General features: G+C 38.7%; 1 protein-coding gene across 3 annotated transcripts; it reads left to right on the forward strand.

Moving 5' to 3' along the window:
• Nucleotides 1–4,155: 4,155 nt before the first annotated feature.
• LOC146489642 (gamma-aminobutyric acid receptor subunit beta-2-like) lies at nucleotides 4,156–12,871 on the forward strand. Of its 3 annotated transcripts, XM_085104309.1 has the most exons (10): nucleotides 4,156–4,763; nucleotides 5,917–5,993; nucleotides 6,180–6,247; nucleotides 7,017–7,234; nucleotides 7,625–7,707; nucleotides 8,095–8,235; nucleotides 9,172–9,386; nucleotides 10,402–10,551; nucleotides 12,154–12,381; nucleotides 12,423–12,871. In XM_085104309.1, the coding sequence occupies exons 1-9, from the start codon at nucleotides 4,651–4,653 to the stop codon at nucleotides 12,349–12,351; spliced, it is 1,263 nt and encodes a 420-aa protein (XP_084960435.1). In that variant the 5' UTR covers nucleotides 4,156–4,650; the 3' UTR covers nucleotides 12,352–12,381; nucleotides 12,423–12,871. The 3 variants fall into 3 exon arrangements, with proteins under 3 accessions (XP_084960435.1, XP_084960427.1, XP_084960444.1); XM_085104301.1 differs by having other exon boundaries at nucleotides 12,154–12,871; XM_085104318.1 differs by lacking the exon at nucleotides 6,180–6,247 and having other exon boundaries at nucleotides 12,154–12,871.
• Nucleotides 12,872–14,377: the final 1,506 nt, after the last annotated feature.

Here is a 14,377-nt window from a genome sequence, read left to right on the forward strand (position 1 = left end):
TCCCACTTTAGAGGAAACCAGGAAATCCTGTTTACGAAAGAGCTTCATGTGAAATGGGAGTTTGGAAACACAACATGTTATCGATAATGTTGACTATAATATAAACTAGTTATTTCTCATAGCGGCCTACGTGAATGTAATCATATAGATTTCCTCTCAAATTTGCCTAGTATTTAACCGTTAAATCATCCATTACATCCCTCTATTTGTTCATAAGGTCTACGTTAATTACCTCATTTCTTAATCTATGTATTCACTGATCCTTTTACTAACAAATTCATCCAAGTGTGCAACCCTGAACTCACGCAATTATAAGCCTGGCCTGTACCTTATGCATGCGCACAGCCATATCGCCCGGGCAGTGGCAACTATGGACAGCTGTTCCGGACTTGTTAGGCCTCATCAGCATGGCATAGCCGTCGGACACCGAACGACCAGAAGACCGTGTATCGGGCACCCTTTTACTGCCGAGGCGGGTGTAAAACACCCTTTTAAGCACAAATGTGGTAGCTGTTGGCGGGGAACCGCACGGTAGTTCTCCCACGGCATGCGTTGGGAAGGTGGATCGGCCTTTACGGTAGTAAAGACAATTAAAGCAGGTGACACTCAGACACCAACCCACGGTCTGGCCAGTACCTTTAATTAATCGTCTTATTGATTTTACTGATCACTCGCATCACAAGTAGAAAACAATGCTGCCACTGCACATGGTCAAACTGACCGCATGAGCAATCAGGAACTTCTTGCGTCTCTGATGAATGGCTTGACTCCACCGTCCGAAGAGGAGCAAAATGGGATAAACTGTTTTCTCCCTTAAAGTAAGTTAGAATATGACAGACATGATATTTCCGAAATTTGTTTTTGCATTCCTTGAGTTTAAATTGAGTTTATTCAACAGCAGCCACGAACGCAACATGAAAATCTATAACAGTACCTACAATTCCTAATAGATAACAATCTGAACACGACATCAAGAATGTCTCAGCCTTCGCGAGCCGCGTGACTCGTTTTGAAAATATCAGAGAGACATGTATTATACTGATTGGAATTGTGCACCTAAATGTGCTTGTAGCATTACCGACCAGGAGTAAAATACTACACATCATTGTAAAGCGCGCGATTCGGTTCAACATCCTATGCTTCATTGTGCCAAACGGCGATACCCAATCCCATCCACTTTACGAGCAGCGGTACACACAAAAACCACAGCAATCATTATAACTCGGTGATTTCCGTTGACATGATTGATAAGAATATTTTTAGCCTTACATCGGCAGAAAAACTGGGCCGGAAAAAAAATATTCTTATAAAAAGAAAAGATACTGGGTTCAGGTACTTGTTCAGACGACCCTCAATTGGAACAAATACCTTCGTGATTATGATGATTTGATTATAGCAGAATATTTACTTCATGTTTGGCCAATTAATTATCAGTCGAACTTATTACCGCAAACATCCTTCAGTTGCATCCATTGCGGCATTTTTCTGATTACTTTGTAAGTCTAATTTGGTCCCTACTACATTACTAGAGGCTGTTAGTGATTTCGGTTATCATCTTGGAAAATGTAATGTCAGTTTTCAACAGGATCATTCAGTAGTAGTATAGGGTCTGCAAAATTAAGCATCGTTAGGGTGTAGGTAACGGTATAGGTATAGGTAAATCATTAATATGTATAAGCTCGGTTGGGGTATAGATAACAGTATAGGTACAGGTAAACGAATCAGTGTCTCCCTCCATACCAATAAGTGAGTTCTTGCACATTTATTTGTATTTCCTGAAAACTGACGAAGTGAGTTCCCCCATACTAACTAGTGGATAAGTTTACTACTGATCGTCACTCTTACATAATAGAAAAAATATACTTGCCCAGTGTGAGTCAACACGGATTAGTTTGTACAAAACTCTGGCAAGTTTTCAAAATAAAAGCGCAAATTTGGCAAGCATTATCATTTCTGAGTCAAATCTTTACATTTGTCATTACAAAATGTTTCCAAACATTCAAGTCGAATTGAAAAATGAGTCGCGTGTTCCTTTTCATGCACCATTTTGGTATCAACCACCATCGATTTTATTATTTCATTTGTTCAAGGAGCAAACTGTTGTACAGTAACATGTACTGTCGATCTTCCAGAGGGCCTTGCACTGTCTCCTTGTAAAGAGCAAGGAGTCGAGATATTCATCATCTGACAAAACTGTATTTTCAATTTTCAGACCAATCTCTGTTCGCTCCTGTTAATATGGAAATATTATCTTATTTGACAGTCAATATGGTTTTCGAAGTAAAAGCTCTACTTATTACGCAGTCATTAAACTTGTTGATAAAATAACAAAAGGGGTAGAAAATAATGAATTCATGATCGGTATATTTCTTGATTTATCAAAGGCGCTGAAGAAACTTTGTTCTATGGTTGGTACAAGCGGGAATTGTCATACATGGATGAAAGATTACCTCACAAACAGAAAACAAATTGTTAAATATAATAAAATCAGATCAACACAAAATACAATTACATTTGGGGTCTTTTCTTGAATCAACACTTTTTCTAATTTTTATATATCATCTAGTTTATTGTTTGCAGAAGATACTAATCTGTTTTGCCCAGGTGAAGACATAAATGAACTCGAATTCACTATAAATGCGGAGTTAGTTCATGTGCAAGAATGGTTAACACTAAAGCAACTTATACTCCGTGTTAAAAATATAATTTCATTATATTTAAATCACAAAAAAACAGTTAAATAATCACTGATTCTTAAACTTGACAACAAGAAAAATCAAAGAGCTGACGAAACTGAAAAGGGGTTTTAAAACCATATTCATTATGTAACTAAGAAGATCATAAAAACTACAGCTATGCTATGTAGAACTCGCTTCTATGTCAGTCAAACACACTTGAAAATGTTATACTATAGTTTAATTCACCCCTTCCTGTGCTACGGAAATATTGCTGGGCAAATAATTACCCCACAAGGTTGATGAAATTATTTACATTACAAAAGGCACTACGAATTATAACATTCTCGTCATATACCGCAAAATCTCGTCCTCTTTTTTTATCTAACACTTATCTAACACCGGTTTCGGTTCTTGAGCCTAAAACTTGCGTGAATATCGAAAAGAATTCTTACTCTAACCGCTTGTAATTTAACAGAAAAATCTGCCGGGGTATTTTAAAGATATCTCGATTTATGCAAAGTAGAAACTTTTTCATTCATCTGCGCTTTATTTTAACTATTTTCAAACATAAATATCTTAAAATCGGAGACACCCATGAAGCTCAATATACATTTAGAATGCTTTGCTATGAGCAAGGACCTTTTAACAGAAAAGACAAAGTGTCAAGTTTTATTTTGTCAGAGATATTGGTGAAAAATGCTGGAATAAACAAAATCACCTCGTAAAAATTGATTCATTATTTACTTGACATCGCTCTTACAGATTTTTTTTCTAATTTGTCTAGATTGAGTAGTTTAAATCCCTAAAGTTTCGTCATTAAGTGTCTGACTAGATTTCGAGATAATCGACAATGTTTAAAATGAGAGGCTATGCGCTTCCGTTGCTATGGTAATAGCTGTTGCTTGGAAACGGATGAGAAAATTAACTTTGATTATGTGTTGAAATGATGAAGTAGTGTGAAGGAGATCGAAGTTTATCTTATATGCGAGATTGTAATTTCAAAACGTCCACCCTGAATCCAAAAAAACTGCCTCGAGCCTCCTTAAGGCTGAGTAAGACAGTTAATATATGGAATAGAACTCCTCTAGGAACAAAACGTTCTTTGTGTATACATTTTTTCAAAAAGAAGGTGAAGTGATTCCTTCTCCTATAATGGTCATGATGTGGGCGCAAACTTGTATACTTTATTTTTGCATTTAATAACAACTGTTTTTTGTGTAATTTAGTCGTATGTACCCCAAACCTGATATCCTAATTGCTTGAGCTTTAGATCTTGTAAGTTAAATGAAAGGCGGACTCTGTTGTAAAAGCCAGTTTAGGGTTTCTATAAACATTCATCCATTCCATGCCAAAACACGAAGACTCAAAAATGTTCAGAATAAAATCCATTTTTCCCTTGAATATTTGAAATACTTCTTTATGGAACTGTCTAATCAATGGTGGCTTTGAGGATACATCACAATTGGTTTTTGTTTTTGTTAGTGTACAGTGTAGTTTCAAAAAACAAAATATGCTCTGGGGGTGAATTGCCGTTTATCAATAAGCAATTAGTTTTTCCTGTGAGAGCAAATTATTTGGTTCTAGTCGTTTCATCCTAAAACCATTTGTGTTATTAGTTCAGGCAAATGAAAACTCTCGGTAAAAAGATCTGAGTTATTTATGAACTCAAATAGCGGAAATTTTAGCCAGTTCTTGCTATTGGCAGTTTGACTCCATTCAAAACTGTTAATAATTCATACTTAGATTTAGCAAGAACTATTAGTGTTTACAAAGCTGTCTCACTTAGTTTCTGAAAAAAGGGTTCACTGTCGTTTTTTTTTTTTTTTTATCCTCTTGCTTGACACTCTGTATTGCCTTTTTCGCCCCTTGGCCAATTTACTGGATTTGCTGAATGTTGTCTTTTCATCAGTTACGAATTAAGTCGGCAGATACTTAATATTTAATTATCGTGTGGATAGCATTTGTTAGCCTAATGTACTCTCTTCAGAGGAAGTCCTTCACTTGTGGAGTTAACATGTGGCAAATCGTTCTTCGTCTGATTTTTCTCTTCCTTTCTTTGGAAAAAGTTCATTCCCTTCAAGATAGGTGATGTTTTATTCTTTTATTATATCCGTTTAAGTGAAAAAAATCAAACTTTTTTCAAATCTAATGTGTTTCACTTGAAAAACATACTTTAGTCAAAACAGCAAAACACGGTAATGTTTGCATTGTACTTTAATATTTCTACATAATTATAAGTTTATACTTGCAGTGCCGTAAATATAAAAGAATCCAAAAAATTTTTGATAAACATTGGCGCCGTAATTTTGTAAAGGGAAACCACGAGAGAGGAAATGGTGTTCTAGGTATTCGAAGCATGACTCTAAATATGGCTTCCGCTTAGGTTTTCGAACAAGGTTTGTCTCTCAGTGTAATAATTTTTTCTCTTTAAGCATGGGTGCCCAACGGAAACTTTGAATTTTATCTCGTGAGTTGCGCTTGTGCAACAAACCAGTTATCGTAGGAAAATGTCAAGTAACTCGCTCGGTTGTTTCATCGTTTCATTGGTCGCTCGATGGGCTGTAAATTTTCAGCAAATATGAAGTGATTTCACGGCTCGAAAGTAAAAGAAATAGCCTAAAGAATACTCGACCGCCGAAAAGGAGGATATTTGGGATTTTGAGAATCTCAATTCGATGAACTGTACAAGCTCCCGAACGATTAAACCGATGTTGCTTTCAGAGCGGTAAATGCGGTAAAATATTACCCCTCAGTCCGAAAGAAAACAGATAAGGAACAAAAGTGAACACAGAATATGCCCCTTCCGGGAGTTGATTCCGAGACGTACAGACTACAAACTCGAGGACTTGCCACCCCACCAACCCAGCAACACTTTCCATGCGTTGAAAACAAGCACCTAAGAGTGACGACGCTGATCTATTGAACTGCTGATCAGGACGGCTACAGCGGCATTTCTTTGCTACATTAGTGAGCAACTGCTGCTAATACTCTTGGTATGAAAATCAAAGAAGCAAATAACTTAACACAATCTGAAATATCATTTCATTCACCTGTTCAATTCACGAGTTCGCTCACTGAGTGCTTTGATTCAAGAAGCTGTTTGGTACAAGGAAAATGCAATCTTCTTATCTTCTTAGTAAATCTCAAACATCTATGTCTTGTCTTAATTACTTTCAACCAAGTCAAGTCCGACCCCATTCAAACAAATAATTTGAGACAGGTAATGTTATTTTTTCAGAGAAAAGGTTGAAAATCTTCTTGAATCGCTGCTCAAACAGGAAAACTATGACTTAAGAATAAGACCAGATTATGACGGTAAGTTGTTCACATTACTTTCCAAACGAATTTTGTTCAGTCTTTACATCACTGTTGACGTAACTTTCAACACCCTGAATAAAAACCTCACCTGCTGATGGGCTATTCTTGCCAGCATACGTATTTTTCGTATTTTTCGGTATCTAAGAAGTGAAATATTTGGGCCTTATTGTATTTTTTATGCAGGGGGCCCCGTGGTTGTAACCGTGGGGTTTTCTCTGATGTCCATCAACGCCATCGACGTGGTTGATATGGTTTGTATAAAACCTACTGATAAATTACTACTAGAAATCGTGTCAAAAAACTACCTGTCATTTCTTCATTTACTAGCTTGCAAAATGAAATCGGACAAAATCGAGATAAAGGATGTGATGCCGGTACGAATGACATGGCCAACACAAATGAGATACATACTTTTAAAACCCCTGACGCGAAAAAGTTTTAACAGTGACTACCTAAATCAGAGGGACCCTGAGGGAGCGGGACTTCTTCTTCTTCTTCTTCTTCTTCTTCTTCTTCTTCTTCTTCTTCTTCTTCTTCTTCTTCTTCTTCTTCTTCTTCTTCTTCTTCTTCTTCTTCTTCTTCTTCTTCTTCTTCGCCTTCCTCTTCTTCTTCTCAGCATCCTCACAACTTCCTTCCGACTTCCTTTAACCCTTAACAACTTTACTGCTGGCGTGGAAGCAGCCGATGACATGCGTCTGCTTGCTTGGTTTGTAGTGCATTTCCAGATTCCTCATGAATCTTCATTAAGGCGTACAAACATGTAAACATGTAATAAACGATCAATTTTACAGTGAGGACAGTAAAATAACCCGACACATTTTCTTGGGTGGAACCATTCCGAAAACAAGCCATCGAGCAATTGTTTGCAGTCACCGAAATTTTATATTTAACACAATACCCAAGTACCAGTACCAGTCAAGTCCTCCTATGAAATGTCATACAATCCAGCATCGTCACAAGTCTTTAATTTAAAATGGTGTACTTTTCATGGTAAAGCTTTGTCCTACTTGTTTATTGCAGGATTTCACGTTTGACGTGTTCCTCAGACAACAATGGGTCGACAAGAGGCTCGATCATGGAATTAATGAAACACTTTACCTCAGTAATCACGTGATTGACTATATTTGGATGCCAGACTCTTATTTTGTGAACGCCAAAGATGGTCAAATGCATGACGTCACAAGCAGTAATGTGATGATCATGCTGGCTCCAGGGGGAATGGTAAAATACAATGCACGGTAAGCAAGTAAATGAAATAAACGACATGTAACATATCAATCAATATTTTGATATCGATCGCACCAGTTCGTCGGACTAAACTTGTGTCGCTAGATGTTCGCTCAAATCATCATTTCCGTCGACTTGCTGTTATTGGTCGTAATGGGCACTGCCCTCAGGATCTTAACTGGCCGACTTCCTTTTATAGCTGCCATTCGTCTTCATACGAGGATCACCACGGTCTATTTTTCCTTAGATTGTTTGATGTGCCAAGACAGTGTCCAGAAAAAGATTCCTCAGGGAATAAGGGAAATAAGGGAATAAGGAAAATTTAGGTAAATTCTTGACAAAAGCCAGAATGTGGTAGGTAGTAAAGCATTTGACAGAGCATTTATTCATTGATATTTCAGAATCACTGTTAAGGCGTATTGTCCTATGAATCTGGAAGATTTTCCTATGGACCAACAAAGATGTCCCATCACCATAGAAAGCTGTGAGTGCAGCAGTATCGTTTTCGATTTGCACTAAAAGTAAGGTTGGTACTAACAGTGCTGCTAGTAACAAGGAGACAGAGCGGGCTTGCTTACACCAGCAATACAGCTGGTGTTTGCATCTCTTGTGATATAACAATAAGGTTAAAGAATTGCCATGTTATATTTTAAGCCTTTATGTATCTTTTCATAGATGTATTTTTTCATTCAGAGCTTTCACAACAGGCCTGTAGCTCAATGGTAGAGCATTCGAACTAGTTATCGTAAGGATCATAGCTTCGACTCCTGTTGGGAGAACTCGGAATTTCGTTTTTTCGAGTATGCCTGTCACTAATGGAGGAAAATACCGCTATCAAGAATTAGTTAAGCGTGTTTTACGCTGTTTGCAGATGGCTACAGTGATGCCCACATCACTTTTAGATGGGAAACGTCAAATGGAATGGAATTCGTTCCCAATACTTTGCAGATGCACCCACAGTACATCCTTACTGGTATGGAGTTATCAACGTCATTTACTGCTTATGTTGCAGGTTAGTTATTTCTGGTTATTTACCACTAAAACATAAAAAATGAACAACAACCCCCAGGGAATTATGAAACAGCCTTTATATCCCACCCTATCCCCCCCCTACCTAACAGCAGGTGCGGCGAGGAGCGTGATTAGCTGACGCAATATTTTTACAATACAGTGACGGGATGTCGTTATGTTTAAAAAGGAATAATTTAACCCTTTCGACGTCGTGTTTTAAACAGATGGCAACCGATTTTCTTGACAATATATTTAATCAGTAACGCATGCGTTGAATTCTTCGGAAGTTCACCAAAGCAATAGCTACCATAAGGGCAGAAGCGACCTTTATGAAACTTATAAATTTGCTTTAACACCCTACGCTACGTATTATGAACAGAGATAGAGGAAGGAATTTCTTTGTTTGTTTCGGTCGACAAATGCTGGTTGTATGCTGGCTTCAGTATTTATAGTTTGTCGTAGTGAAAGTCAGATGTCTGGGGGGAGTGACCACAAGAGAAAGAAATGATAAATGTGGATATTAGTATAGCCAGCAAGTTATCTTAGCGACTGCTGGTTAATAAGTCCTATATTCATTAGTTATTTAATTTCGTGTTAATTGATCTCATCCTCGATGACCCAGGGACAGCCGAGTCGGGTGTAAGGGACCGAAAATCCCTTACACCCGACTAGCTGCCGCTGGGTCACCGAGGATGACTTGATCTGACAACTAAAGGTCATAGACAAATCCCCTTCAATCTTCTCAGTTACTTAGGGTTTATACATTGCTTAAATCGCACTCCCCTGTGTATCCTTTTCGTTGCATAAAGACACGATTAAGGTCATTAAACAATTTACTGGTATAGACCATTCTCAAGCTGAACGAAGCCTGTTTTGCTGCTTTCTGATACAATCAACACATCATGGCAACAAAATTCTGTGTCTTTCTTTGTTTTAGCCAACTGGACTGGGGTAACAGCAACATTCGTTTTCGAACGAATTTACAGTTATTTTATCTACAATGTGTATGCGCCCTCAGTGATTGTTGTGATCCTTTCATGGATTGGTTTTTTACTCCCCCGTGAGGTACCTCCAGCTCGCGTGACACTTGCTGTTACTGCAGTACTGACAATTGTTACCATCCTCACCATGCTCAACAGCTCTATTGCCAAGGTAGGGTGGAAAGGAACGAGTATGCTAAAAGGTTAACTTAGTGCTGTTTGCGTCAGATAAACATTATCTTGGAACGTTCAAGTTAAGTGGAAAAAGATGTCTTTGAAATCATATTTGTGATAAAGTCAAGTAAATTATAAAGTAGGTCCAATTTTGCCAAGTGTACTAGCCGATGCATTTTACAACTAGAACGTCTGCTTTGTGGCCCTCTGTACTCACACTCCGTTATTTACAGTGTCTTGCGTCACCCAGGTGCAAATCGAGGATACCCACCCCTACTTTATTCTGTGCTGTACTTTTGTATTCATTCCAAACACCCTAGCAACCTTATCAGAACTTCCTTTACGACTCGAGTTAAGAAAGAAAGCTAAACAAAAGACAGGGGGAAATAAAAAATAATAATAATAGATGAATTTTTGATGATTGAAAAAATCGATAAACAGATAGGTAATTAAATGCAAAGGTTAATAAACAAATAAACAGATGGATATTGCTGAACATGAATATGTAGATGAGGCAGGAAAGTAAAACTGGAGTAAATTAAGTATAGAACAAAGGTTATGTTTATGGGAAAAGTGCTCAGTTTAGTCACTACGTAGATTGAGGCTAAAGCGATTTTTCATTTTCATCTTGTCTTTTGAGTACCTTTTCACTTGAACGAGGTCTCCAGTTGATTTGACCTGCTTGATGAGAAGACTTCAGTGCCATCAGCGGAATACCCACTATTGTCCGGGTTGGTAGGCAGTTTCAGAATTGGCTTCAGCTCATATTTCTTCCAGTTGTTTTAAAATTGCACACTTGTAAATTCGGAAGCGGATCTGTAAGGTTATGCAGATGGTATTTATAATTCCATATAGTTAAGCTGGAAAAGAAGAGGCTTCTTACTTGGACGAAAGTCCCACTTTTATTGTTGTCACGTTTGGCACGATTGATTTTACAGTGATGTGATTCCTTACTTTGTTATGCCTTTTTTTTCTTTTTTTTTTTTCATTTTAACATTTCTTTTGTTTTATAGGTGAACTACATAAAAAAGATTGACGTGTATCTTATTTCCTGTTTTCTGTTTGTGTTTGCCTCCCTGGTGGAGTACTCGATTATTTTATTGCTGTCCTCTCAACTGAAGAAAATGGAAAACAAGAAACATGAAAAGGTCACGTCCTTTGATGTAAGTTAACGTTTTTAGGTTAAGGGCGCAAGTGCTTTCCTTTCAGTAAAGGAGTATGTCTGTTTCAAGCTTCGTTCGATGTGAACGCAAATTGAGGGAATCATAAACAGAAACAGAATCAATAGCAATACTGTTACTGCTACGACTATGCCTATTACTCCTACTCCTATTGCTGCAACTGTTGATAGGCTACTGCTGCCGCTTTCCATATGGGCTGCTGCTACCTCTGCAACAGTCCTGACGTTTACCTAAAGTCATCATTTGACACCGAGTGCAATTCCGACCAAATCGCCAAAAAGTAAATTGTAAGACCAACATGATTACATTCAGTTCTTTAAACATTTTCACAACAAAATGCTTTGATCCCAACTATGAATATCACGAATCTGCCACCCCTAACTGCTCCTTTTTGTCGCGTTTAGGATAATATGGCATATACTTACAACTACAGAATAGAGAACAAACATGAAATAGAAGAAAGACCCTGTTAGTTATTTTCGCAACTCAAGCGGTCGCGAAAAGCTAGAAAGCCTGAAAAAAATTCAGGCTTGAACAGGATTCCAACGCATAACCTCTGCGATACTGGTGCAGTGCTCTACCAACTGAGCTATCAAGCCAACTGGGAGCTTGTCATATTGTGAGTTCGTAATATACTCGCGGAGGACGAATAAATGAATATAATGTATGAAACAATCTCTTTGTGTTAAGCCTTCTTCTTTCTCGATATCAAATTCTTCTTTTATTGACCTTCTTTTTCTAAGAACTCAGACTCGTGTTATCTGAAGACGTTCAATTTTAAGTTGTGCTCCTGGTATTACCAGTTGTATTTATAACTGGTGACTGGTTCAGTGCTCAAACTCTGCGCCGATGCCAGCTAAACATCTTGTATTCTGTGTATGGGTATGCGCGTACTTTGTGGAGGTGTGGATTGGAGAAGGGAGCTGCGGAGCTGAAGGGCCCTCAGTCGTGCCCTCTTTTCCATTTTCCATGGCCTGGTCTTGGTCCTAATCCAGACGTCGTTTTTTTTTTTATATTATTATTTATTTATTTTTTTATTGAGTGCACGAACAAATTACAACACGCTTGTTAAGAAGAGTTGATACTTATACTATTAACAATACAGTGCTAAAAAAAAAATACGAAACTACTTACAATGCGATATTACTAACAAAACGAAACGATACCTACGCTACTAAGAACAATACTAACACTACGATACAATGCAATTACTCACAAATTAATAAATCTAATATGATTACGTTATGATTCACGGCTAGAGTGCAAACAAAAGGTTAATTAACACGTACCCTTTAATAGGGCGGATTTGGTCCGATGTGACCAAGAAAATGAGCGCGAACAAAAATGGGCACGAATTATAAAAATCTGTGGCAATACTACAGAGTTTGTTAACCAGGCTGATAATTTACCCGGCGATACACAACCAGAAGAAGAAATCGGCCGACAAATTGTAATGTAACGTGTAAATTGGCTGATGCGACTGAACCTTCTCACCAGGCCGATAAAATCGTACGTGTTAACTAACCTTAACCATGCGAGCACGGCTTTTTATGACTTGTAATAGTTTGATTTCTTGTTTTGCAGGAGGAGGACAGCTGTACAAGTGATACCCTTGCAAGACACCCTTCTGAGCGATTCAAAATGGCCTTTGCCTACATCAAAAGTCATGTTTACACAACCTCTTTCGTTTGTGGTCTTGACGACTATTCCATTTATCTGTTTCCTGCGGGTTTTGCCCTTTTTAATATTGTTTACTGGCTGAATATTTTAAAATGTATATAACCCTGATGTAAATATCCAAGCCGTGATGTTGTAAGTGATATTGTTGCTGTGTATTTATCATTTATCCTTAGCCGAGTGATGTTGTTGCTGTGTATTTATCATTTATCCTTGGCCGATTTGGCTTAAATCAGGGGATGTTTTGCAAGATTGAGCGGGAGAATTGTTTTATTATTCAACACATTGATAACAAAGCACACCAGGAGACTATCTTCCGATGTCTTTACTTGTTTAGAGTGCTCTGCCGTTTTATTCCCGACACACGAAATAACGTACATCGCAGGATATCTGTATTGTACGGACGCTGAACAGTGGAGGTGGTGGTGGTGGTGGTGGTGATAAAGGTGGTGGTCGTGGTGGTAGAGGTGAAGGTGGCGGTGGTGATTCTGGTGGTAGTGGTAGTAGTGGAGGTGAAGGTGGTGTTGTTGCTGGTGGTGAAGGTGACGGTGGTGGTGGTGGTGGTAGAGGTGAAGGTGACGGTGGTGGTGGTGGTGGTAGAGGTGAAGGTGACGGTGGTGGTGGTGGTGGTAGAGGTGAAGGTGGCGGTGGTGGTGGAGACGAAAGTGGTGGTGGTGGAGATGAAGGTGGTGGAGGTGGTGGAGCTGAAGGTGGAGGTGGTGGTGCAGGTGATGGGGTGGTGGATGTATTGGTGTTGGTGTTCCCCTTACAAGTATTCTTGTACAGAAGAAGTACAGCAGACTATTGGTTACAAAATAAACATTGATCCCTCAGTAATTTGTGTCGAATACAAAGAGTTGAATTGTTCTAAATAAAACGGTTTTCAACAATGTGTCCCTTTGCTTAGTTTCTTTTGCTCATTAAATATTCTAATTCGGATTACTGTAATAAACAAAGACAACAAATGACTTTTTTAAGAAAATATGACAGTAGCTCTACGTATACTGAATAGTTTAATCCCCAGCAGAACTCAACTGAATAAACATAATAACCTCGGTAACCGTGCGTGAAACCTGTCAAACCGGTTTATAACGTGTCGGTAAACCTAAAATAGAACATGACAACATCCTATAATTATTCATGTATTCCACAGCACGTTAATGAGATACACCGCATTTTTATTCACGTGATCAAAACAATAGCCTATGACGTCTTCGATGTTATTTTATTCCCCCGCAAATTAATGAGATTCCTTCGCAAAAAGAGAGGCAAGACACCCCTGCAATCCTACTTTCACGAGTATCAAGTTTCATCCAGCAACAACACGACGCGAGTAGCAAAATCTACGGTGGTTCTTGGAAGGAAACCTAGTCGCATGCTGTTTGTTATTCAATCTCCACGGGAGCCGCAATGCCTTTCCAATTATATCTATCTTGTGCCATCTTAACCCCTTCGACAACAACCTGCAAATGTCCTCTTTTGAATCACACGGCGCTTTCAATTTGTCAGAACTGGTCTGCCAGACCGGCCATTCTGTAAATCGAATACTTCATTTTGAAGGGATGGTGCTGCAATTGTCTTAAAAAATAATCACTGGCGATGGGTTTCCCTGGCATGGCAGCAACCCAGGAGATCCCAAATCAAGGAGTCTCCTGTTATCAACATATAGATAATCACCATTTGGGCCGGCTCAGACCCCACTAACTTGACCAATCTGGCGCTGTTTCACCAAGGCCGGGCGATTTTGAACTGGCAGAAGCGGCTAACCGTGTAGCAGTTTGCTTTTTAACCATGCTGGGATCTTTCTAAATATGGCACCGAGTCTGTCTTTGTCTCAGTCCGAACATTACTCTACCTGGGTTTCCGCTGTGATGCGAAGCTTACCGCCTTTTCTCTATCACGTGACAAGATCGAAAAGCTCGAATCGTTGAGCTTCGAGAGCAGATGTTATTTGAGCAGTCAGTACCGTTGGTATGTCTCCAGACGTTTGGTAGTGCCAGCAGCGAAACTGTTTACCAAAGAGATGAACCTTCCGGTGTCTAAAGCCCTGAAATCTAAGAAATTCGTCAAGATTACTGGACTCCTACGAAAGGAACTTAAAATACTGGCGATACTCGCGTTTTTTTGAAAC

Source organism: Pavona decussata, unplaced genomic scaffold (genome assembly GCF_977016875.1).
Source record: "Pavona decussata unplaced genomic scaffold, jaPavDecu1.1 SCAFFOLD_4, whole genome shotgun sequence".
Taxonomy (NCBI): Eukaryota; Metazoa; Cnidaria; class Anthozoa; order Scleractinia; family Agariciidae; genus Pavona; species Pavona decussata.